The 25,082-nt window shown below is 42.0% G+C and overlaps 2 protein-coding genes across 9 annotated transcripts in view; one reads left to right on the top strand and one right to left on the bottom strand.

Annotated features, from left to right (window-relative positions):
- LOC309584621 (alpha-protein kinase 2-like) overlaps positions 1 to 4,047 on the bottom strand; it is a 34,316-nt gene extending 30,269 nt beyond the window's left edge. For 2 of the 3 annotated variants that reach the window (XR_014227248.1, XM_082300746.1), the window contains exon 1: positions 3,910 to 4,047. The gene's annotated coding sequence lies outside the window, so the exon portion shown is untranslated. Of the gene's footprint in view, positions 1 to 3,544; positions 3,655 to 3,909 lie in introns of all 3 variants that reach the window. The other variant, XM_082300747.1, reaches the window with a different exon arrangement.
- Positions 4,048 to 5,269: 1,222 nt separating this feature from the next.
- LOC309584622 (mucosa-associated lymphoid tissue lymphoma translocation protein 1-like) lies at positions 5,270 to 24,665 on the top strand (the record flags this gene model as incomplete). Of its 6 annotated transcripts, none has more annotated exons than XM_082300749.1 (17): positions 5,270 to 5,820; positions 6,608 to 6,774; positions 8,927 to 9,048; positions 9,453 to 9,603; positions 9,727 to 9,905; positions 10,152 to 10,248; positions 10,928 to 10,960; positions 12,053 to 12,079; positions 13,184 to 13,216; positions 14,033 to 14,236; positions 17,278 to 17,455; positions 18,623 to 18,697; positions 19,086 to 19,213; positions 20,769 to 20,918; positions 21,572 to 21,729; positions 21,929 to 22,054; positions 22,802 to 24,665. In XM_082300749.1, the coding sequence occupies 17 exons, from the start codon at positions 5,270 to 5,272 to the stop codon at positions 23,264 to 23,266; spliced, it is 2,844 nt and encodes a 947-aa protein (XP_082156875.1). In that variant the 3' UTR covers positions 23,267 to 24,665. The 6 variants fall into 6 exon arrangements, with proteins under 6 accessions (XP_082156875.1, XP_082156874.1, XP_082156877.1 ...); XM_082300748.1 differs by having other exon boundaries at positions 13,181 to 13,216; XM_082300751.1 differs by lacking the exon at positions 10,928 to 10,960.
- Positions 24,666 to 25,082: the final 417 nt, after the last annotated feature.

Genomic DNA, 25,082 nt, shown 5'->3' with positions numbered 1-25,082 from the left:
AAAATTCATGCTTTGTCATAATTTCACACTGGTTGTGAAAAGCCTATTCACTATTCATAGTGACAATATTGCCTGAAATTGCAATTCTAAATATAAAATTTGACTGTTCAAAATTATTTTCCTTGAAATGACAACATTTTTCCCAATTTGAACTTTATTTTTATATATTATTAGAGATGTTCAATATTTGATCATTTATTTCAATGGAGACCAAAACAGTTTTGAAAAATTACACTTTAACATGGAAGGAAAAATACTTAAATTGTTTTATATTTAGTAGGTAGTTTTGGAGACAAGGCCACTTCTAGTGATTTCAGAAGGACCTGTGGGATTATTCCTAATGTCAGAAAAAAAAAACCTGACAAAAATATATAAACTTATGATTAAACTTTAGAAGTGGCCATTAAATTTCCTCTCTTGCATCGCATTTTTTTCCTACCTTATTAAGTTACTACCAAAACGAAAAGCTTCCTTTAAGCAATTTTATATTCACAGAAATTATTTAGACAGGAAGCTTATGCATTTTAGCAATCCAGGAGTGAATTTGTGCCTTTCTGTGAGGTTCATGTCCTCTAGAGCCAGTGGAAAAATCCCCTTTATGACCTCTCTGAAACATTTTTCTCTTACTTATGATCTATTCATGGAGTAATCTCTGTTTTCAGGCCCTCCTCAGCCTGCACCCTTTTCAGCTGGATTCCTTCCTATCTTTCAGCAGCACTTGCTCGTCCCTGACCTTCCTAGAGCTGTCCATCCACCCAGGAATAGCCTCCCGTTATCTCTGTGGCCCCAGCCCTGTGGCTCAGGGCCCGTCCCACACATTCCCATGGCACAATGGAACCTGATCGATGCCCACCCCTCGAGGGAGTGAAGCTGTGACCCCCCAAAGCTGCCACTCGGAGCAGGTCCTGCCAAGGACCTGCCTCACGCCCACCCAGTCCAAAGTAGTGGGAAGGGAGAGGCTGAGTGAGCCCACACAGGAGATATCTCATCAGAACACAGGGGGAATGACACTGATAATGCCACAGTGGTTCACATTAGGAAATAGCCTTTTGTCAACCAACACTGTGGGTTCTTTACACCAAGCTGACAGCGGTTCTGGGATACCTGAAACACGAGAGAGAGCTCCAGAAACACTATGTGCCTCCGAGCACATGGACCCTGGCCACACCAATTCTGGCAGAGCCCTTTGACTTAAGTGATCAAGGACTAACTTCCACCAAAGTTGTACACACAAAAAGGTCAGCCTTTCTCCGTTCTACATAGGTGCACATGAGAAGGATGTGAGCAACATGCAGTCTGCTCACCTGTTCTTTGAACACCTCTCCAGCAGTCAGATCCTGTTTAGAGAGTCAGTGCTTGTGTGCTTTGCTTTTTAATCTGAGTTTGGTCAGAGACAACTCCCCAACTGCCAGCTGAGTTTCCTACTATGGCCTCCACTCCACAGGCTGAACTTTGGGATCTGGAGTTATTCTTTTGCAACACAATTACATCCTATCCTATCCTATCCTATCCTATCCTATCCTACTAATGGTTTTAGCAAAAGCTCCTTCTCCACCTGCCTGAGCCTACTATATACATAACCATACATCCCTTTAAGAGATGTTCTACTGGCAGGTAGCTAAACCACAGAGCAAGCTGGTCAATATAATTAGACTTCATTTAAGATGAACATGAAGTATCTCCAAACCAATAACCACAGAACCTGTCTTGATGACGAACATAAATGGTCATATATTACACAGATCCAACCAGAAAGCTTGCTGGTATGAACAGCAGGATGTAAGAAATATTGATTAAAGGAACAGAAAGCAGCAAAAGTGGAACAGAAACAATAAAAAAAGCAGAAAGGAATCTCCCCTAACCGCAGGATCCCAAGATTGACCAACTAGAGCACCGCATGTATAACACAAATCCTGTCACCTGTGAAATCTGAGTGTCCTGCTTAAATGCTGCTATGTTGCAAGGTTAATGCTAATTCCCTTGCCATTCCCCCTGGAAGTATTTCTCAAATATGTCTTAACTTTCCTACAGAGGTTTGCATATGTTTTGTTTAGCTCCTCTAAGAAGTCAACAGCTATAATTCCACCCAATCCCCATTCCCACCCTGCTGACTGTTTTGTATCTGCGAATATACACATTTTTTTACTCCTCATGCAGGGTACCTCTCAACAGAGATATTTTGAAGTTTAACATTTTTCTTCTTCCAAAGCAAAACAAAACATAAGACTTTTCAGTTATACAATAAATACATACCAATTTACATTTCTTAAATGAGGTATTATATGCCCTGTATGGAAATAGATACAACAGATTTATGATCTGAAACATATAACTTTATCTTTCCAAAAAGGTTGCCATGAATGTTTTGCTATGTTTAAATGCTTTTTCTGATGTTCTCTGTTTAAGCTTTTCCTTTAACAGAAATCAAAGATTTCAAAAGATTTTGGTTAAAAGTTTCATCAGCGTTGGCATTGTGAATCTTCTAAGCTCAGTGCATACACAAGTACTAGTGGAATCAAGTTCCACATGAAACTTCTGATCCACCATTCCTGGTCTATACAACTTGGAACACCATAAAAACATTTTCCAAATCTGTCGTGATCATGGTTACATTCTTAAACTGTTACCTTGTAAAAGTTACAATCCTCAAGAGAACAGAAACCAGAATTCCAGAATTCACTGTGACTTTGTGAACTCAGCTCACCACAGGGCTATAGTAAGGATTTCTACAGCAGTGAGCCTACTACAGAGTGAAACATTTGATGGGGTAGTAATGAGAACCCACATGTGCACAGATTTACAATGATGCGTTTTCTACTTGTTTCTTCCCCTCACAGGAGTTCTGCCTGGTTCAGTTCTGTCTGGAATACAAACAACGACTATAACCACATTATTCTTCTCTAAGTCCTTCGAGATACCACAACCAAACGGAACATTTCGAGCAGCATACTTGTCAAAGAGTGCACAATGTCAGAAACCGAACCACAGAAACACTGTGTTATCTAAACCAGTTATCACGCTATCTATTGTATTAACAAGGTCTAGATAAGAAAAACATCAGTGAAGTTGTGGCTGTTCAAAAAGCAGATGTCTGGAAAATATGCCCTTGCCAAAAATTCTGTGATATATTGCAGTTCTTCAACTGCCAACATCCAAGGCTTTTTGACAACTTTTTGTTTAGTGCAGTACCCACTGTAAACAGCACTACGGTATAAAAACACCTCAGCCATAATTCATCAGCTAAATGGAATAATAAATGACTGGCTCTGCACATGTCTAACAAACACCTTAATATAGAGTAATTAAAATAAGCAATCACAGCACAACTCTTAACACTGATCTGTTTTAATCTATTTTTAACATCTGTCAAGCATCTGACCCTGTCAGACTGAGCAATTCATGAAGCCTGGGAATCATCTATTGCTACCAAGTGACCAGATTTTTTTCTCAAGAATGGAGAAACTTTTTACCTAATGAGTATTAGACCATGCAATAAATATTTAGAGTGGATAAATGTGTTTTCAGGATACCTGGTATCACTTACACATTCTTTGGAGAAGGAAGCTTGCTTTCGTACAATTTTTGCAGTTTTGTCTTACTGAGACTTGGTGGAAATAGTACCAGAGTGTAGTTTCAGAAACAGTAAGCAGAATCCTAAAGGCAATACGTTAAAAAAAAAAAAAAAAAATCTATCAGGATAAGCAAAAATGGCTCCTCTTTAGCAGAAGGAAATAATAAATCCCATTTCCTGGTCAATAGCAGTATAAATCACTATATCCATGTAGTGCATTAGTAATAAAGTAACTTGCTCTTCTTCCTTTGTCTTTTATGATACACATTCTATTTGCTCACAGGAGAAAAAGCAGACAAGTCATTTTCAAAGTCCAAACACCCCGACCCCTCACTTACCCTCGAGCTCTTTATGGACGTTCTGGCACAGGCTGGGCCTGGGCTGGGCCTCCCTGCTGGAGACAAAGGAGGCTGAATTTGTGCGTGTTGCTGGGAGCTGCAAGCCAGCCGACGGCTTCGGTGGTGTTTTGGAGTGTGACCTCAGGATAGGGAGTCTGATCACTGAACAGTTTGACTTTTAAGAGAGACGATTTCATTACATGCAGCAGATGGCCCTTCCTGGGAAAACCTCTGCCAGACAGGCAGTTGGCAGTGAGGAGAGGGCACATCCTACTTCCATAGAAGTCCATAGGAATTTCCTAATGGCCTTGAGATAGAGGAAGTGTTGGCCTTAGCTTTTCATAACAAAGCACTGGGCTGTTTTTCGAAGCACGTGCCTAACTGCTCTCCTAGGCACGTTGGGAACCTCTTACTTGCTGAAGTTAAGCACACAAAAGTTCTGCTGAGCATGAGAAAATCCACAGTGTCTAACAAGCAGGCTGAGGAAATCAAAGGTGGACAGTGGACTTTTCGCAATCACTACATGGAAATTCACCTAATGATTCTCATCCCTCGAAGGCAAATAAGTGAATCCTGAAGTAAGAAAGTATTTCCACTCTTGGTACCCAAGGAGACGAGTCTCACACAGGAGGAACTGTAATGAATTGCACAAACTGCCCTGAGCTCAAGGGACTGGAGGAGGCTGAAAAGTAACTTTTGTGCCAAGTTTTTTCTTAAGCATTTTGCAGGATGTGCAGCTAAAACCGGTTACAAGATACTACTGTGCTAAATACTTCTTGCTCCCAGTGTTATCTAGACAGATAGGAAACTGGTGTGTTTAGCAATAAATATAGCACCTCCAACCACCCTCACTCAGAAACAGCAATAAGGATATCTATGTTTTATATAAGAGCCTAAAAGTCAAAATAACCCCCAAAGAAATGAGAGGCAGCTACATTCAAATCAGAATAGTTCGGGTTGGATGGGACCTTTAAGGGCCATATAGTCCAATACCAACATGAGTAGGGACACCTTCCACCAGACCAAGTTGCTCCAAGCCCTGTCCAATCTGACCTTGAACACTTCCAGGGATGGGGCATCTACCACCTCTCTGAGCAACCCGAATGCTTGATCATTGAGTAAAAATGTTAGTAAAATTACATTCTTGCGTACTTTCAGTCCACTTTGAACAAGTTGCAATACCAGAGAGGTGAGAATTCGCCTCAGATCATCTATCCGTTTTCAGCGATCACGATCACTCACGGGAACATCTCCTGGGGAGGCTCTTGTCGAGCAGCCCCTCCTCATCCTCCCTAAAGGACGCAAGGTGCATGACCCTTATGCTGCACGCCTGGAGAGCGGCAGCAGGCTGGGGGAAGTTATGTCAAAGAGGAGAGTCCATGGCCGTTCTGGTTGCAGCTGGATAAAGCTGTTTCTCCTCAAAGCGAGACGCCTGCCCTCAGTGTCGTCTAGGCTTCGTCTGGTTTATGCCCCAGCTCCCGGTTCGAAAGCCACGTTCGTCCTTCTCAGCGTCAGTCGGGGACGCTGCAGGAGATCTCGCCCTCGCAGTCGGATACACAACACTCCCATTTCAACACGGGTACAACCACACCCGGTCCGTTTCCTCACGGTGTCCGCAGGGCCGGCCGAGGGGGCGCCACGGCGCGCTCCCCTCAGGGCGCGGGGACCACGCTCCCCTCAGGCGGATCCCGCCCGGCCGCCCCGTCCCGCGCTGCCCTGCGCTTCCTTCCGGGCGGCGGCACCGCCCCGGCGGGGAGCGATGGAGCGCGGCGCGGCGGGGCCGCTGCCCCTCAGCCGCCTGGCCGAGCCGCTGCTCCGCAGGCTCAGCGAGCTGCTGGACCGCGCGGCGCCCGGCAAGGGCTGGCGGGAGCTGGCGCAGCGAGCGGGGAGCCGCGGCACGGTTCAGCTGAGGTGAGCGCGGGCAGCGGCGGGGCGCGGGCAGCGGCGGCACCGCGCGGGCCAGCGGCCGGGGTTTATCTCTCTCTCTAATCTCCTAAAACTCTGAAATTCCACTTGATAAGTGAAGGTATCACCACATACTGAAGGTATCTCGCCCCCAGGTTTGCGTGGCACTGTAATTTAATGAAAGAAACGTTGATGAATCTTCTTTGTGCGAATATGTAACCTTGTATTCCCTTTAGGTAGCTGTCATCATTTTCTTATTTGTGTTGATTGAATTCGCTGTGATTGAAAATGCGTTAAGACAACACCAAAGTTGAAACTCTGAAGTTCAGACGCAGTTAACTGACGGTGGGTTAGGCTGGGCTCCAGCAGTCAGTTGTTTTAACAACAACTTTAAAATCAGTCTTCCTGTACTTTGAAGTTGAGAGTCTGACTCACTCTCTACGGCTTCTGAACTAGGCACATGGAAATGAAAGGTGCTGTACTACTTTTTCTGCTGAAACTTTGAAAGTGAAAATTAGAATATTTCTTAATACATTTGCTGAAAATTGTGAGGTATATGCATCTCTTGCAGCATCCAACTCACTAATACCAGTTTCTGTCTGTGGAGGTACCACTGAATAACCTCTGAACTCCTGAAGGAAATGCTGCAAATATGTTCAAATCAGCTAGGAGTTCCCCATCTCCATTTTTAAAAATCTTTTTATTTATCTACAAGTGATTGTTAACCCAGGTCCTTTCTGAGAAAAAGGAATTAAGAAGGTCTATGCCGTGTCTTTCTCGCATTATTCCATAGCCCTCTGGATTTGGAGCAGTGTTCCCTCCAGGTGCTGGAGCCAGAAGGCAGTCCCAGCTGGAGTCTCCTGAAGCTGCTGGGGGATCGGGGCTGCACTGTGGTGGAGCTGGCAGAGTCCTTGCAGGCCCTGGAGCACACAGAGGCTCTCCGATGTCTCAGCCATTCAGGTCAGTTCTGGGCTGTGCTTTCACTGCAGCTCTGGATTTTACACTGGAAACACTCAAGTAACTAATTTTCTACAGTAACTAAAAACATCTTTAGTGCTTGAATTCTGGTAGTTGGGATCCAGATGATTACCAAGGTAATTGGCTCATCTGATTCTGAGGTTAAAAGTAAGCCAAGCCTTCATGCAGCATTGTTGCAGACTTGGACTTGGCTGCATGGATATGCTGGCTGTTGCCATTCCATCTGCTGACTGGGGTTTGGTGTCAGCCTGTGCCTCTGGGAGATGCTTATAGACCTGAGATGGACAGACAGGTAGTGCAGCCGGCACTTGGGTCTGGAAGTGTCAGTAACTTATCCCAAGTGAAGGGGAAGGATCCAGTTAGGGCAGTTCTGGTACATGCTGGATTTCGTCCAGCTTGCTAACTGGACAGATAAACTTAGTTTAGAACTAGATTTTTTTCTGCTAACACATGGACTTGATGATCCCTGTGGATCCCTTGCAGCTCAGCAAATTCTATGATTCAGTGTGGTTGTTCACAAAGTCTAGGAAGTGGGGCAGCACAAGGAGATGATACACAAGTAGGACCATGGGGATCATGTGCTACTTGCTGTAGTACAAAACCAGAGCCGTCTCTTAGGTCCTTCTTCTTCAGGATGGGGTGAAATTCAAACTCCTAGGAAATGAAAAAAGCTTCTCTGAATGGGAAGTGGAAATGAGACCGGCAAGCTCCTTGCCATGCTGATGGCTGTCCTGTTCTTTGGACAGTGTGTGAGAAGAAGCCATGGGCTGAGAACCATTGTTAGGACAATCTTGGGATTTTTAAATTCCACGATACGTACAGGAAGTGACTGTGTAGTGCTGAATAAACTACAGGAAAAGAAATGAAACTGTGAAGAAATTATGGATCAGATTTCTTAGAACTTGTTTAGAATGCTTCTGAGGAGTGCAAAATACTTATCAGGAGAATTTTCTTTTTTTAAAAAAAGTGAAAGTTTTGGAAAGAGCAAGTCTTCTTAATTTTTCTGTCCTTTAAATTGAAATAGTATAATTGCTGTTTGTATTGGTTGTTAGAGGATTGTGATGCTCAAAAACTACTTAACACACTCAGTTTAACTGTGGAAAGCAGCAGAGGAAGTGTTGAATGAGGAACTGAGGTAGTGATCTCCAGTGCTAGGTGTAGAAGGAAGTGATTTTGGAGTATAGAAGGCAGGGAATTTTGAAGTGTTGCAGCTATTTTGGAGTAGCTGCTGGTGTGTTCCACTCCTTCAGAGTAATCCTGTGTGTGGAGATAGCTGATAGAGCCCACTGCCCTGCCAGGCAAGGTTATGTGATTTCCAAATGCCATGTGGTCTCTGTTTCAGGCTGTTGCCTACATGGGTTCTGGTCTAGTTGTACCATCCAGAGCAAAGAATGCTTCAAATAATGATTTTTAAACTTTCTGTTCTGCCGTTGACTTCCCCCCCTTCTTCTGATGACCTTGGCTACATCAGTGGATCTGTTTTTGGGATCATGCTGTAACAAGATCTGGAATGGTTTAGGTTAAGAAAATAACTGCATCATGTCATAGTTAGTTGCTCTCCTGGCAGTTAAGATTTGAAGTGGAAAATTTTACCTTGCAGAAAACCCCCACCCTGTGTTCTGGAGGAGTTAGAGGCATAAAGCTGAAACCAAGGATTCAGCTCATAAGAGTCCATAAGGAATAGCAGGAAAACACACTCTGTTGGACTTAAACTCTTGACTGCTTTGACTTCCTCAGGCTGGGCCTAATCTTAATCTGAACAGCTCAAAGAAATTGTTGGGAGTAAGCAAATGCTTAAAACTGGAAATATCTTTCTAAAAAGGGATCTGTGATACCATAAGATGTATTATTTCCTTTAAAATTAAAATATCTGAATGATCTACTTTAAATCTTTTATGAGCTCCATCGAGTACTGATTGATTTGAGCATGGATTTTGTGTAGTGGAAGACAATTTTGAATGTCTTTAAGTAATATAACTAATTGGAACTGTGCATATACATAGTACAAACAAACCATTTGCAAGTATATTTAATGACAGAAATGTTCTTTGCTCCAAGGGCAATTTAAATGCAAATGTAAATTATGGACTTGTATTTTTTCATAACTTTCCTATGTGTAAATTCTGTCTTAAAGGTATAAAGATCATTGTACAGCCAGACTCTCAAGCAGTGCTCTCTGGTCAGATTGTCAAGCTGTGCTGCTGGGCAACAGGACACCCATTTGTGCACTACCAGTGGTTCAAGCAGGAAAAAGAGGTAAGAGTTCGTAAAGAATGTAGGGTTTTTAAATAGTGAAAATAACACATAATGATTTTGGATTACCCTTTTTTTAAAGACTCTTAACTTACAATGAGAGAAGATTGTTGTATATACTCATAAAACCAAAATTTTAAGAAATGCTGGATAATGATCCTATGAGTGTGCTAAAACAAAACAGTGATTCCTTATATTCGCACCACATTGCTCCTGGGGGCTGTGTATGTGGAATGGGGCAGAAAGGAAGCTGTAAGTTCAGTTGTCTCTCAGCCTACCAGTAAGTTTCAAGTAAGTGAAGGAGTTGAGGATGGTGTTATGGACTTGGAAATAAATATTATAATGCTTGATCCTGGTTTAGATTAGCCAATTGAAATGGAAGTATTTTTGGTTCACCTGTGATGCAGGTTCCCCATGGTAATTCTCCAGAACTGGTTTTGAGTCCAGTGAGTGTAAAGGATTCCGGCTTTTACATCTGCCGAGTGAACAGTGAATCTTCTTTCATGTTCAGTCGATGGGCACGCCTTGAAGTTTGTGAGCTTCAGGACACGGCTCATGGTAAGTGGCAAAAACCCCTTCTGAAAGTGCCTTCCTGCTTCCTCGAGGCACTTGGGTCCCTGTTGCTGTGCTTAGGTTGTCTGACACTTCCTTTTCTTTTTACTTGCTTTTTATTTTTTTAAGGGAGCTTAATGGGTTTGCCTGAAAACAAGTTGTGCATTTGTATTCAGCCTCAGCCACAAAACCTGACAGTGGGGGATGCTTTGGTACTAGAATGTGGAGCTGTTGGAAACCCAATTCCTCATTACCAATGGTTCAGAAATGGATTTCCTTTGGCAAATGGGAGCAAAAATGTCTACACAGTAAGTTACGGCAGTGGGCCAGCCTTGGGAGCTAATGTGTAACCACCTTGAGCTTACTAGAGAAAGTTCCCTTGAAGAAAATAATTTCTCCAGAACCTTGATAACTTCTGACAAAGTGCTCACTTGAAGTGCTGTTTTTCGTTTTTTTTACTCTTTCTTGCCTGTGGGCTTAGATGCAAGGATTAAATACTTGAGGCAGGTATTTTTTGGAGGTCTGTTGGGATGATTGTGATGATGCTTGCATAGGTAACTTACGTGGATGTGGAACATCAAGGAACATATTGGTGTCATGTATTCAATGACCAGGAGGACGAAGACAGCAAGAAGGTAGAAGTCATTATAGGTAAGGAGTTTTTCTGTTTCATAGAGGTCAGCTCCTTTGTCCATTTCTTCCACATCATTAGAATTTATTTTTGAAGCCTTCAGTATTAAGCCAAGCACATGCCTTCTATATTTTAAGTTTATCAATTTGTTAAGACACCTGTGCCTGCTTCCAGCAAATGGAATTTTACGGCTTTGGGTTTTTATGGTAACCAGCACAGAAGTGCTATCCCTTTTTTGCATTGCCAGCATGTATGTGGCTTGTTAGCAGATGCAAGATGATTTATGCTTTCTGGCAACTAAAAGCCACTTTAGCCCTTGCTGGGGACATGAACTCTGTTACATGGAGTCCTTCAGCAATCGGGACAGGTGAGATTGTTCATTTCAAGTCGAATGAATGAATAGAACACGTTTCAGTGCATGTGTATTTGCAGTGAACTGAAGAGGAGCAGATCTGTTTGTATAGCTTCCAGATCTATTTGGCAATACTGTTGTGTAATTTCCTTACCTCAGTAGTTTAGTACTCCTCAGTTTCAGGAATAGTTACTGTACAGTGTTATGGTCAATGCAGATTTACTCTGCTGTAAAGTGAGCCAGATTGCAGAGCAGCTTGACAGTGCCCTTTGTCTTCCACTTTGTGTGCTAACTCTCATAACTGAGAGCTCTTGTCTTCCATTTTTTCCCCCTCCTTAAAACACAAGGAAGGAAAGCTATGGCAGTGGAGTGCACAGAAGGTAAAGTAAACCTCTAGTTGTGAAGCAGTTTTCAAAATCAGTGATGGGGATGACAGGCTGTTGAATGTGTTGCTGAAAAGCATGTGTGGGTTAAGAGCTTGGGTTTAAAATGATGGATAATGCAACAGTCTTTCTGCACGTGCTTCTCTCTTCTGTTCTTCTAGACACCATGATCTAGAGCACACAGGAGAAAAACCAGGCTACTTTCTTCTTTTGTGGTATTCAAATAAATGTAAAGATCTGGAGATTTCTTTGGTGGGGCTCAGGAGGCAACATCCTAGCAAGAAAATCTGGAGATGTTCAGGAACCTGGGTGATCTTAGAGAGCTGGCTAGAGCTAGTTCCAGTGTCAGCTCCATGTCTGCAGAAGTGTTTCTAGCAACTTTCTTAGGATGATTTCCATTCTCCTTTGCATTGTTGCAATGGGGAGGAAGAAGTGTGTGTATTGTGACATTTAATGTTGGTACCATCCCTTGACTACTGAGCATCTCAGAGTCTGCAATATTCACAGCACAGGGGATTGTGTACAACAGCGTGTGGCTGCTCCGAGAGACCACTGGTGCTTCAGATATGTTAGTTTTCTTTTCCCTGCTTTCCAGTGTTCTCAGAATAAAGAGATGAAACCCCTGGTAACTTAGAATGTTTGAAAACTGTGTCTGAAATCTTACTGAATACAGGTAGCTTACCAAAATCAGATTTTTTGCTCAGGATGTTGCTTTTTCAGCAGCCCTTCAAACATCTGTTCTTCAGTTGGATGATTCTGATGCCTTGTTCCTTGTTCCTTCAAGCTTCTTGCATGCCTGTGGGATTGAGGTGTAGTAACTGTTTCCCCCCTTTATTTTTACATCTACTGTACTGCAATACTGTGTCTAGCACAGCTTAATGTATTGCTATAGGATTTTCTCTTCTCTGTGTGGAATAAGCACAAAAGGTTTGATTTGCAGAAATGCAAAGCCAAAAGTATTTTAGAAAAGTAGTTTGTTTTCTGTGTTTGGCTGTGTTTAATAATGGCATGGCACTTACATTTTTATTAATAAAATGGGGTTTCTGCTTCTTGTTTAAACCATGATTTTATTGGTGTTTTTCTTCACAGAAGATTTAAGTGATCTTCAGGAATCAGGTAAGTGGTAAGTTTTGAAAAACTTTAATTTTGCATCTTCATTTTAAGTTACAAGTCACTGAAGCCTCACTGGGTTGCAGTATAAACTTTACAGTATTTGGATGTATCTGTAACTGAGAATTGAATAGGAGCTGATACCACCTTAAGAGCAGCACCGCTTTCTAGTTCCAAGAGATTTAACTGGAAGCATATAGAGAATCATAGGGGTGCTGTTCATAAAATCACGCAAGGCTGCACATGAACTTACACAGATACAAAGGGAATTACCTTTCTTGTCTGTGGTTTCTTGGGACTCTCAGTTTTAGCACATTGCTGCTTTCTCAGATAATTAAGGTGAAAAAGATGTGAGGTGTCTGGCTGACACTCGTAATATGTTGAATGGCATATTTCTTGCAGTCATGTTGGAGTCAGCCAATGTGATTTGAAGCCTGTTAGGTGTTTATTGTAGAAGTGTAGATCCATAATGTTGCTCCAGAAGGCATTATCCCCAATACAGTTTTCCCAAAATCTCAACTCCCAAAGATAGTGCCCTGGGTTAGACATCAAATACGTTTATGTTTGCCCAGCCTCAGTTTCAATCACTGAAGGGCTTCTGTCATACTGTGTGATGTTATCCAGGTGTACCACTTTGGCACACTGCTTACTGTTCTTGGCACAGCATTGGCTCTGCCACCCCTCTGTGAAGTACAAAATAAAAGAATTTTCACATCCAGATGGTACTCCCTGCTAAGCATCCTTCACCTTGCATGTCTGCATTTCGTTTGGAGAGGATGAACTGTTCAGATGTCAGTGAAAATGCCAATGTGCAGTTTGTGAGATTCAGCATCTATTCTTTCTTAATCTATATAACTAGCTATTCACATCCTGTCAGGCTGTGTGCTGGAAAGGGTGAAGGAAATCAGCTAAAGAACAACAGCAATATCAACAAAACACCCCCAAACCCTGCCAAAAAAAAAAAAAAAAAAAAAAAAAAAGAGGGCTTTTTCTTGCATTAAACTAGTAAAGTGTTAGACAAAGCAGTGCCACTAGACTGTGGCTGTGGGAAATATGCAGTTCATTTTCTGTAGTCACTGACACGCTGTTCTTTTCTTCTATTTCAAGCAGACCCACAAGAAGAGTCAAGTCACAGACCTGTGGGTAAGTAGTTTTGTGCTGGAATGGCTGTATGTATTTGACACCCAGGTATTGCTTCTACTGACACAGTGCAAGACCTGTGGGGCAAATAGAGAGCTGCAGGGAGGGAAAGCTGTCGATGTTTGTGTAGTCCATTTACAATGCTTGCTTGCCCTTTCAGGAGTAAACTGTGCTGAGGGCACCAGTATTTTTAGTGACCCTGTGAAGCATCTGCAGCTTCTCATCTGTTTCAGTTTACTGCTTCAGATTCCTGTGGCCAGTGTGTGACTCCATTCCTTTGAACACTGGGAGGCAGTGGTATTGGGATGATGTGATAGAAAGGATTGCTATCCTGTCTGCTGAGGAAATGCTGTCCTTGCAAGCTCAGCTCTCCCTGTTCCATCATGTGGATGCTTTGATGCTGAGCTGAAGCTCATAGAGAGATGGATCGCACATGTGCTATGATGAATAGTTGCTAGGATTTTTAATCTCATTCTTAAATTTGCACTGTAGACTTGAGTGGTCAGGTATGTTGTCCTGTTGATACTGAACCAGGTGGAAAGGCTGCTGGCCACCGTCAAAAATTTATGCCTCTTCCAGGTTCATCAGTGTTAGGGGGAGTGTAAGTGCTCCCCTCTCATGTGGATAAGTTTTTGTCTTCAGGCTGAAAAGAGAGTTGAGCTGTATTGTTGATGTGGGATGACTTGTAAAATCAGATAAAATATTGTGCCTGAAGTGAGATGGGATACTCTTTTCACTTTGGAAAACCTTCAATTTAAAGGTGTTGAATCCATGGAATATATAAATGTGACATGTTTTTTTCTCTGTGTGTTTTGGCAGCCACAGACAAGGTGGCTCTGTTAATAGGAAACATGAGCTACTGGAATCATCCCCAGCTCAAGGCTCCAATGGTAGATGTCTATGAATTGACCAGTTTGCTAAGGCAGCTGGATTTCAAAGTTGTTTCTTTGCTGGATCTTACTGAGTCTGAGATGCGAAATGCAGTGGATGAATTTTTACTTCTCCTAGATGAAGGAGTTTATGGTAAGAACACGTAAAATCCCTTCTGAAGTAGGTCAGTTTTGTATGTATCAAGTAGCAAACATCTGGTATTTGCCTCTCCTAAACAAACTTCAGGGTAAATATGATGCATGTAGAATGGGAAGAATAAGTTAAAGGCACCCACCAGCATATCCTCTGATATCCTTTGGTTAAAATGTTATTGTTCCTTTGCTTTTAGAGCAGACCAAATGTTTGAACTTTTTTCTTTAACCACACCTAAAACTGCAATGCAGGCTTTTGTTTTCTTTGATAGTACTGATAGTACTTTGCCTAGATTTGATTTTGGGGGACAAAGCACAAGACAGAAGTGGGGGAGAGCATGATGGAATTGATGCATGGAGCAAAAGCCTTCATGTCTTGCATGGAAAAGGCCAAGAATGACCTGGTTTGGAGTGTAAGAAAAGTTCTTACATTTTCCACTGACTGCCACTATTTTTTCATTTTTCTAAATTCTAAGATTGTATAAAAAAACTCCAGGAATTATTTAGGACAGAGAGCAAAAAGTTTTGCCAGGTCCCCTATTTAACAGATTGCAGAATTCCTGTAGTAAAAGGCCATCTGAGAAAACATTATTTGATCCCTTTTTGGAACACACGGTCAGCTTATTTCTTAGTATGACTTTTTTTACGGGTGTGTTACCTGATGCTCTGTCTGTGCAGAACTGGCTGCTCTGACATTTGGGCATTTATATGTGAGCCAAAACCTGCCTGACATGAAGCCTCAGTCTGGCAGCAACATGAGGCTTTTGAGAGCTGTTTGCTCTTTCTATTCCCTGGGAAATAGATGGGCTTATCTATTTGGGTGAGCTTTAAGGTTTTTACACCTTCTCAATTTTTCTCTATAACTGTGGACATTTTTGCAGTTGTACTTTTTCAGCTAGTTGATTTAAAAGGTAAACAGAACAGTTTTTCAGTGGTGTTTGGCAATAACTATTTCAGTTTAAATCATCATTTTGTTCTTTCTTCATGGTGGCTATTAATGGCTTAAAGCCTGTAAAAGATGCTGTCAATGCACAAATAGGTAATGATTTATTGCCTTTCTAGTGGGCATAGCTTCAAATAGAAGAGGCATAGTGACTACTGCTGTTTAGTCCGTGCTACATATAAACCTGATGCCTACTAGGTTGTGTAATTCTGGCTTACTGCCAGGAAAGTGGCATTTCAGATGCTGGTCCTTAAGGGCAGGAGTAGTAAACAAAGTGATGATGATTGTCTCCTCTGATGTCTTAGTCTGTGCTGTTCTAAATGTAGGCTGCAATTAACATTGTATTCCACACAGGGTAAAAGCATAGACCCATATGTTTGAAAGGCTAAAAGTATTTAGGCTGCTTAGTTTTTAAATGAGAGGGACTGAGGGAGGGAGAGAGGCGGATATCACTTAAATGCTGACGTCTCTGAGGAACTTGAGCCTACTTAAAATTGTTGTGTGTGAGTCTCTGTTGAGGCCCTCCAAACATGTTTACTCCACTTACCCCAGGTATGTGCAGATTTATTTCTGATGTTGAGCTCAACATATTAACCGTTGCAGGTACTTGGCACATAGCACAGTCATCTGCCGAGGACAGAAAAGGAATGTAGTCAGTCAGTCCCATTACTTACAGAATACATGCTCAGATACATATAATCTCAAATATAACCCTGATTTAGGTCCAGATCCAAACTCTGGAAATCACATTAAGACTTCCCTTTTAACTTAGGGCCTGACACAAGGTCATGCAGTTGCACTTCATACCTTATTTAGCTCTCTTGAAGCTTGCCTCTCTTGAGGCTCAGGTAGCCCTCATATTTTCATTTCTTGTAGCTATGTGTAATGAAAAGGTGAAAACATTTAGCGTGCCCACCTCCACAAGCTAAATTAACAGTAGATCATCTTGGTATATTAGGGTGAGGCTTATTTTGGGTTTTCTCTGAATGTGCCAGAGCTGTAGGTGACTTAAATTTCTCAGCAAATTTTAGTAAGAATAACAACATAAGAATATTGTATCTCCAGACAGCATAAATTGTCAGATTTCTGTTGACTTTTATTCAGCTGAGCACTAAATACTAATTGCAGATCTGACCCATAGACTGCTTTGGCTAGATAAATAAAAATTCTTTTTAAAAGATGGAATTCGCATCATTAAGGAAAACCAGCACTGGGAATAGGCAATAGGAAAATTCAATTAAATCTCACAAGCCTCTGGTAACTGCATTTTATGGCAGTAGAGATTATTGATTCTAAGGTCATCTAATCTTCATGCAAATTTATATGACTTTAATATTGGACATTTTTATTCATATAAGGAAAATCTAAGCCCTAGCTTGCAGTTCCCTTTCTCAGGGTTGAGAAAAAATTTTATTCCATGATCGGGTTGGTTTTGTTCTACAAAAATATTGCATGTTTTATTGAAGATTTTAAATCTTAAAATGTTGTAGACTGTTGTGTAGTGACACATGAGGGACATGATGGCAGGATAATCATTTCTGGCTAGGTAAGCATCAAAGACTTTGTTTGTTTAGTAGACCCAGAAGAGTCATGAGTCTGTAACTAGGAGATATAGCTGCAATCAACTGAACATGAGCCGTTGGTAGTTTGGTAATGGGGATGTGCTCTGGAGTCCTACCAAACTCTTCAGCATTTTTTTTTCTGTCTATGAACTGCAGACTTACTGCTGCTCAGAGCTTTGTAACTGCACATGTGGAGAGGATGTTTTACAGTTGGCACAATTCCTTGTTCCTATCTGTGAGTTACACACATACATAACAAACTGTTTCTATTAGAGGTCATGACTACTTAGAGCATTTTAAGAGTATTTAACTTGGTACATTTGAGCAAATATCTAACTGATTCTATTGCATGTGTGATTTTTGTGCTTCTTTTAATTTATTGTGTTTGTGTAATGCGGAGTTGATGTTGATGTGGCTTGGAGGGGCTTCAGTGAACTTCCTGGCCCACAGTCAGAGCTGTGCATGACGGTTTTGACCTGCTAAAATGGACAGAAGTCTCTGATGCACTGCTCACTGTCACACGTGTTTTGAACTCAGGTTTGTTATACTATGCTGGCCATGGCTATGAAAACTATGGGAACAGTTTTATGGTTCCTATTGATGCCCCGAATCCCTACCGCTCAGCAAACTGCCTGTGTGTGCAGAATATCCTGCGGCTGATGCAGGAGAAGCAAACGGGACTCAACGTGTTCCTGCTGGATATGTGTCGCAAAAGGTATCCCCTGCATTCCAAGGTGGTGAGAGCTGACCTCAGCTCTTTGGGATCTTAACAGAAAGCTAGGTCTCCTGCTGACGAGAAGTCTTTAGGCTGAGAATTTCCTGTACTGCAAAGTTCATGGTTCTGAGAATTCACAGCCTGCACCTGAGTGCTTTTAGCATCAGTAGGATTCATCCACAGACTTCTGCCTGTGGCCTTGGATAGAGAGGTGAACCTGGTGGTTAGAATTTGTCCCCATGGGTACATACCTGCCTCCTGATTTCAATGATATTTATTTCTTTTTTGTTGTTGTTTGTTTTTTACAAGTTATAAACAGACTGATCAGATAAAAGTGAAATTGGGCATCTTAAAGAAGAAACGAGAGCCTTTCCCCTGGCATCATTATCTATCTTCTTCATTACAAGGAGGAAGGAGAATCACTGTGATCAAAGGAACGTTAACTTAGCAGAAGGGCTCAAATGAAGTGCTTATTTTAGAACTCTTCAGAGCCATGGATTTTGCTTCTGTACTGAGGATGTTGTGTCTTTATTTAGAGGTTAAAAACCAACTGATTGATGGGATTTTTCTACACAAAGTACTGTGTTCTTTCCATGTTGAGAAACTACTATGCTCAATTAAACTTGCACTTGAAATCAGCTCTTCAGTCAGCACTTCTGGCAGTTGGTCTCTGAGGAATTTTCATAACAGAAAATTGCTGGTGCTTTAGTATCTGTGAAGCCTCTAAACTTCTCTGCCAATGAAATGCCCATGACCCAATTCAGCTTCACAATCTGCTGTCCAAATAGAAAATCCATTGATGTAAGCCTCGTACTAACAACACCATGGTTGGGGAGGGGGGTGGATTTTAAAAATCATGCCATTTTTGAAATAATCTGAAATGGGTGGATATCAGAATTGTGTTTTGCAGAGATTGCAGCCAAACTCTGCTGGTTACTACATCGTGCCCTTCTCTGGATAATGCATGGTGCCTCTGTCTTTACACTGCCCTCAGGCAGAGTGTTGATGGTGCTGACTTTTGTCTTTTAGCAGTCAGGATTCATTTCAGACTTGTAGGAGTGAAAAAAATTACTGGTTCTGAACTTTGCTTTTTTTGTATTTTGAATTTGTTGCCATTATTAGTTCTCAAATTATTATTTTACTTCCTTGTGTTTCCATTCATTACAGAAATGAATATGATGACACAATTCTCATCTTGGATGCTCTGAAGGTTACAGCCAACATTGTTTTTGGATATGCAACGTAAGGAGGTTTTTCTTCTTCTGTGCCACAGAAATGACTGAGATTGTATAGCTAATCTTTTCCAGAACTGTGCTGTGGGTCAGTAACCTTGGTCACTTTTCAAGCACAAAAACTGCTGAATAGAAGAAGTCAGGAGCTTTACTAAAGTTGTCTGTAATAAATGTAAGCTCCTCATATGAGCAGTTTGATGAACAGGTCTGGTCTGTGATGTCATTGTAAGAGAAAGTTCCATCAGCTGCTTGCAAGGGAACACGAAGAGCAGATTGGCCTTGAACACAACTGGTTTTCAAATTACAGGGTTTCTTTCCCTCATTCCCAACATAAATTTACTGTTAACCATGCAGGTTTTTCAGTGTTTTTTCCTTGTCCAATGCTGATGATCTCACAGGTGCCAAGGAGCAGAAGCTTTTGAAATTCAGCAGTTGGGGTTAGCCAATGGAATCTTCATGAAGTTCCTTAAGGACCGTTTGTTAGAAGACAAGAAGATCACTGTTCTGCTTGATGAGGTTGCAGAAGGTGAACTCCAGCTTACTGCACTAACAGTCTCCTCAGCCTGCATTACTAGAAACAACTTTGCTTCCATGTCCTTCCTCTCATGGTGTATGTGGTACACTACTTAAAGCTCTTGTTGCATTTTGTTCAAATAGCAGGTGTTACTGGGCAGCATATTAACAACATTCCTGATGCTGAGCTTCTTTAATAGTGTTCAATTTTATACTTTCCTCTTCAGTGAACCTTATTTGTTCTGGGTATCTTTCTGCATGGAGCTTTGAATTGTCCATCTACAAAACTGCTCTTCTGTCCTGTGGTGCCAGCTGTCTTGTGGTAGTCCAGTTGTTTGCATGTTCATTTAAACAATTAACAGAATCCCACTTGCCTAAGAGTGCTATAGCAATGATAACAATTTGTTCTCTGAGTGCAGTAAAAAGGGCAATGCACTGTGTTAATTTGCCTGTTTCAGTGATGGTATTTTTGAGTTGATGGGAGAAGCACTAAAGTGAAAAGTGTGGAGGGAAGTGTACTGCTTCTGTGAAAACATCTGCTCCAAGCACAGAAGAACGGTGTCATACTGGTAGTGTAGGTGCATCAGCCCAGCTCTGCCCTGGGTTCAGCAGCCTGGGGCAGCTGCAGGTTGCAGAGCTTTGTCTTCTGTTCAAGAGTGCAGGGAAAGATTGGCTTGTCAGGCAGCGTGACAAGCACTGCTGTGAGTATTCCCAGGTGCTGAGTGTCGGGCAGTATGTGAGAGCTGTGCAGACTATGCCAGAGAAATGTTCCCATTGTCCCATGGAAACAGCGCCTGTGGAGAAGGCTGCAGCATGCTGGCACTGTGGTTCCTGCTGTGCCTTTGCCACAAGAGTGCAGTGCTCACTCATGGTCAGTTTGGTGACCACCAGGTCCCCAAGGTCCTTCCCTGTAGAGCTGCGTCTCAGTGAGTCAGGCCCTTTGTGGACCTGTGCAAGGGATTATTCCTGCCTGGGAGCAGAACTTGATGTTCCCTGTTACTGGACTGCATGACATTCCTCTCTGCCTAGTTCCACAGCTTGTCCAGGACCCTCTAAAGAGCAGTACAGTCTTGTGGGGTATCAGCCATTCGTCTCAGTTTTTAGTCATCTGCAAACTTGCCAAGCTGTGTACTCTGTCCTGACACGTGGGTCATTAGTGATGCTGTTAAATAACCAATACTGGGCCCTTGTATCTAAACTTAAAATACCCCCCTTGCCCCCAGTTCCTTATAATAATCTCCTCCAATGGAATTACTCACGTTCTTGAAATTAGTCACTCTGATTAGGACCTTACCCAGCCAGAGCTGTGATGCTGCTTGGACTGGCTCTGAGGAACACGGGAGGATGCTGGCCAGGCCACGTGCAACCCCTCGGGGCTCTGCAGAGCTGCTTTGGCCTTCAGGGAAGGAAGGGCTGAGCAAGGAATACTTGTAAAACTGCAACTTTTGATGGATATGCTGGCTCTGGCATAACCACAGCAACCACACAACATTGCAGGGAGATACTTAAGTCAGTTGGAATTGCAGCAGTATTGATTTTGAAAGAAGCTCTCTGCATCTTGTTTTTAGATATGGGCAAGTGTCCCCTTACCAAAGGCAAGCAAGCCCTGGAGATCCGCAGCAGCTTGTCACAGAAAAGGGCATTAACTGATCCTGTTCAACAAAGCACATCTTCTGCAGAGTCCCTGGCACGAAACCTGCAGTGGGCCAAAGCTCATGGTACGGTACAGTTTGCTTTTAGATGGTCCTACTGCCATGATGGGAGAAGGGAGAGCATGTACTATTGAATGGAAATGGAAGAAATTCAAGGTTATAGCTGCATTTTCATTACTGTGTTCAGTTGGAAGGTTTTGTGTTGGGATTTACCCCTACATGAGATAGTAATGAACAAGGTGACAAGTAGAATTCATGTATATTCAGTATATTTAAGACCACTCGGACAGTGGAGGAGAGACTTTTGGGTTGTCTACCTTCTGGGACTGTCTCCCAGTACTGTGTGTCTAACAGTGACATTTGTAAGATGGCATTGATCTCATTCTAAAGTCATCACCTAAAACAGCCATGTGAACTGTATGGTAAATGTGCATGATGAAAAGAAGTTTTCAATGTAGACAACTAAGAAAAATAAAATAAGACTGAGATGAGTTCCAGGCTTCCTGCTGGAGTGCATCTTCAAATTTCTTTGACAGTTGGCACAGAGGGTCAAGGATGGCATTTCTAAGACCACTCGTCATATAGGAAGACTCTTTCAGAGATGCAGATGTTTATTTGTGATACCAAGCGCTTAATTCTTGTTTGTTAAATGGTTGAAAAAGAAAAATGCATATGCTAAGTTTATATTTAGACTGTAACAATGTGTTATTTATTGGCAGAGCTTCCAGAAAGTATGTCCCTTGAATTCCAGTGTGGTGTTCAGATTCAGTTGGGGTTTGCAGCCGAGTTCTCCAATGTCATGATAATCTATACACGGATAGTAAAGAAGCCCCCTGAAATCACAGCTTGCAGAGCCCACATTACAGACTTCCCACTCGTAAGTGCTTCCTGCTGCTGTCTCGTGATCTTGCTCCACTGAAGTTGAAAATTTTCTGTTCCACCCATATCAAGCTGCAACTTGTATAATAAAATGGGTCTAAAGTGCTGCAACTTCTCAAACTGAAAGAAGTACTATTTTATGATCTACAAATTCTATACCGTCAATTAAGTTCTCTTTTTTTTTTTTCTTGCAACAGGACTTGGATGTAGATCCTAAAGAGGCCAATAAAGGAACTCCTGAGGAAACTGGAAGCTATTTAGTATCAAAGGACCTTCCCAAACACTGCCTCTACACCAGGCTGAGTTCACTGCAAAAACTAAGGGTTAGTATCCACTAGTCATTACAAGTTTGCCCAGATAATTGACACTAATTACGTTGCTTTGCAGTTCTGTTGAGGCAGCTGTGTATTGTTAGTGTACTAAGTTCTTTGGAGGGAAAGAATGGACAATAACACAGTTCAGTGACTTTAATTTCACAGCTGAAAAGTAAAAGGCAGGGAATTGATGCATATATGCAATCCTGAAACCGGTGTGCAAGGCCCTTTGTATTTGCCTGGCCCATGCTGAACTTGGCCAAGATGGGTATTTTTGTGCAGATCACCTCTTGCATGCTCTGAGGGTGTTCCTATGCCTTTTAGGAAGAACCTGACCTGAAGCAGAGCTGCCTCTTACAAAGTCATTAGTAGGTGATGAAAGTGTTGTGTATGATCAGCCTGTGCTCCTGGGCACACAGTTTTTGGAAGGTTCTCCCTTCAGCAGACTGGGGCACTGCTAAGTGTCTCTGTATCTTTGTGTCATAAACATCTGTGCCAGACACAGCCTGCTATCTCTTCTTCAGTGCTTTTGGCAGTTGAGGTAACACAAGTGCTTCTGGAAATACAGACTGTTCAGTAAACAAGTAGTGAACAAAAGAGGACCTCAGGAAACAAGGCTTGCCCAGTGTGTGTCTCCAGCTCCTAAAATGGTCACTCTGCTTCTCCAGGAGACTGGAGCCTCTCTAAGGGTTTCCTGTAGTGCTTATTTGGAGAGGAAGTATAACTTTTTCTCTCCCCCTCTTTCCTCTTTTATAGGAACACTTGATCTTCACTGTTTGCTTGCACTATGAGTATTCAGGAATAGAAGATACAATGGATGAAAGAAAGGAAGTTAATGTTGGGAAGCCCCTTATTGCTAAATTAGGCCTTCACCATGGATTCAAAACCAAGAACTGTCCCCAGACCTGTTGCATGCCTGGTTATCCTTTTCATAATCCAGTAGAGTTGAGTCCAGAGGCAGCTGAATACTACGTCCCTAGTCATTGCCAACCCAATTCCTGTCCAGGTGTTTACCATCCAAACTGTGCTTGCTCAGCCAGCATCACACAACCAGAGACATGTTCCTGCAATGGGACTTCCAGGATATTGGCTTCAAGACATGAAGTACAGCATTATTCACCCATTGTGGGAAAGAGTAATGTACCAGTAGAGACCACTGATGATACTGTTGAACTGGAATTCTTCCTCTCTGACAGCCTCAGCTTCTCTGAACAGCAATAGCTGGGATGTCTTTGGGATAGACCAGAGTGGCATCCTTGAATAGAGGGGTCTCCACACTGCCTCTCCATCTTTTGGAGTTAGGAGACTTCAGGACAAGGCCCTGGAGAGTCTAGAGCAGAAGCTGGGAATGAGGTTGTGATGAAAATTTTTCATATCCTAAGAGACCAAACTGGACCAATAGATTTTTTTCTTTTTTTCTTTTCATTTACTCTTTGTTGTTTGATACAGGGAAAAATCTGAACTGCTCAGAGTTTCCTATTCTGTTCTTTGGCCACTGTGTGTTAGGATCAGTCACTGATGTTCCAGTGCCTTGGATGTAGTCAATAAGCAGCTCTGACTGCATTCTCCTCTCTGATGGTCAGATGTCCAGTGTCTGGCAGCATCTGAGGTGGATTAAGATCTGTGCAAGGAACCCAAAACCTAAAGAGCCAGCAAACTGACATCACTTTTGTTTTTAAGAGAACTACAGATTATCAGAGGGAGCAAAGTCACAGAATCCTACTGTGGTGGATTGTTCTTCTTATGATTTTTTTTTGTTTTACATAACACTCTTAAGATTTTTGCTGATCTGATACCTGTTTTTTCATGTTCTGGAAGAACACTAACTGGAAAGATGAGGGCAAGTGCCTGCTTATAGCAAGCAGGGTATTGTATGGTCAGTCTCACAGGCATGCTGAGGGCTAAAAGTGAATGGGCAAGAGGAGTGAAAGAAGAAAAGGAAAAAAAAAAGCTCACAAGAAAAGTGAGCTTTTATTAGGTCTTTGAAAGTCTTGATGCTTTGAAAATGCAAAAATATTGGGGTGTGAGGAAACTAAAATCAAAGGAAGTTTTCAGACGGGGGAGTAGCCTCTCCTGCACCGGTAATATTGATAAGTAGTATTGCTTAAATTAAGATCCCCATCATAAAAATAAAATAAGTGAATGTTACTGAGGCAGACAGGCCAGTTTCCATCTCCAGTGGAGAGTGCTGTGATCTGGTGGCCTGGCAACATGCTGGATGGGCACTGAGGGATGTGCTGGTGTGGCCATAAAACTTTTGAGATGGGGATGTTAATGCATCTTTAACTAGATCTGGTGATCTTCAGGTTGCTCTATGCTGAAAGGTGGATATATGTACATGGATATAGCTATTTCCAGGATGACAGCCATGCTTGAAGTAATCTGTACATGAGCTTGAATTTCTGGTTTTCCTCCTGCAGGGTGTTAAATAGTGCCATACCTATTAATGAATGGGATGTACCTGCATTAACTATTCTGTGCAGTTGACTTGTAAATCAGATTATAGCTTGAAACATGGTCTAGGAGTGTGATATTTAGCTAATACGTTGTCAGTTTCCTAATTTCTATAAAAGCTTATTCTTTTTTCTTACTGTGTAATAAACTGTTGTCCATAAAATTATGTATGTGTGCATATGTAGTTGCTATATTCTTCTACACCTTCCAGCCTTAAAAAGCCCAAAGCTTTATTGAAACAAAACATGTAATAAAAGAATTTCCGTAGCAGAAAAGAAGGGGAAATCTGATTCATGAGCTTCAGCTCAAGATACACAGATCTGGACCTGGGCTGATACCCCTGCTTCTCGAAGCTCTTGCCTCTTGAGAGGTGCAAAGGCATTTGATGAATTCACTGAACTCTGTATTTGATGAATACACTGAAATCTTTAATAGGTAGGACATATTTGTATATGCATGTATATGTATATGTATATGTATGTACTTCTGTGTGTGTGAATTGATTTAAATCCCCTATGGGAAGTATAGTATGGATATTGCCATCTTAGATCTAGAATTAAATTCCTGCTGTGCGTATAGGAAT

This window comes from Coloeus monedula (assembly GCF_965178545.1).
Source record: "Coloeus monedula genome assembly, chromosome: W".
NCBI classification, from domain to species: Eukaryota; Metazoa; Chordata; class Aves; order Passeriformes; family Corvidae; genus Coloeus; species Coloeus monedula.
Note: the sequence above shows the minus strand (reverse complement) of the source record. Positions and strands in the feature narration are given on the sequence as shown.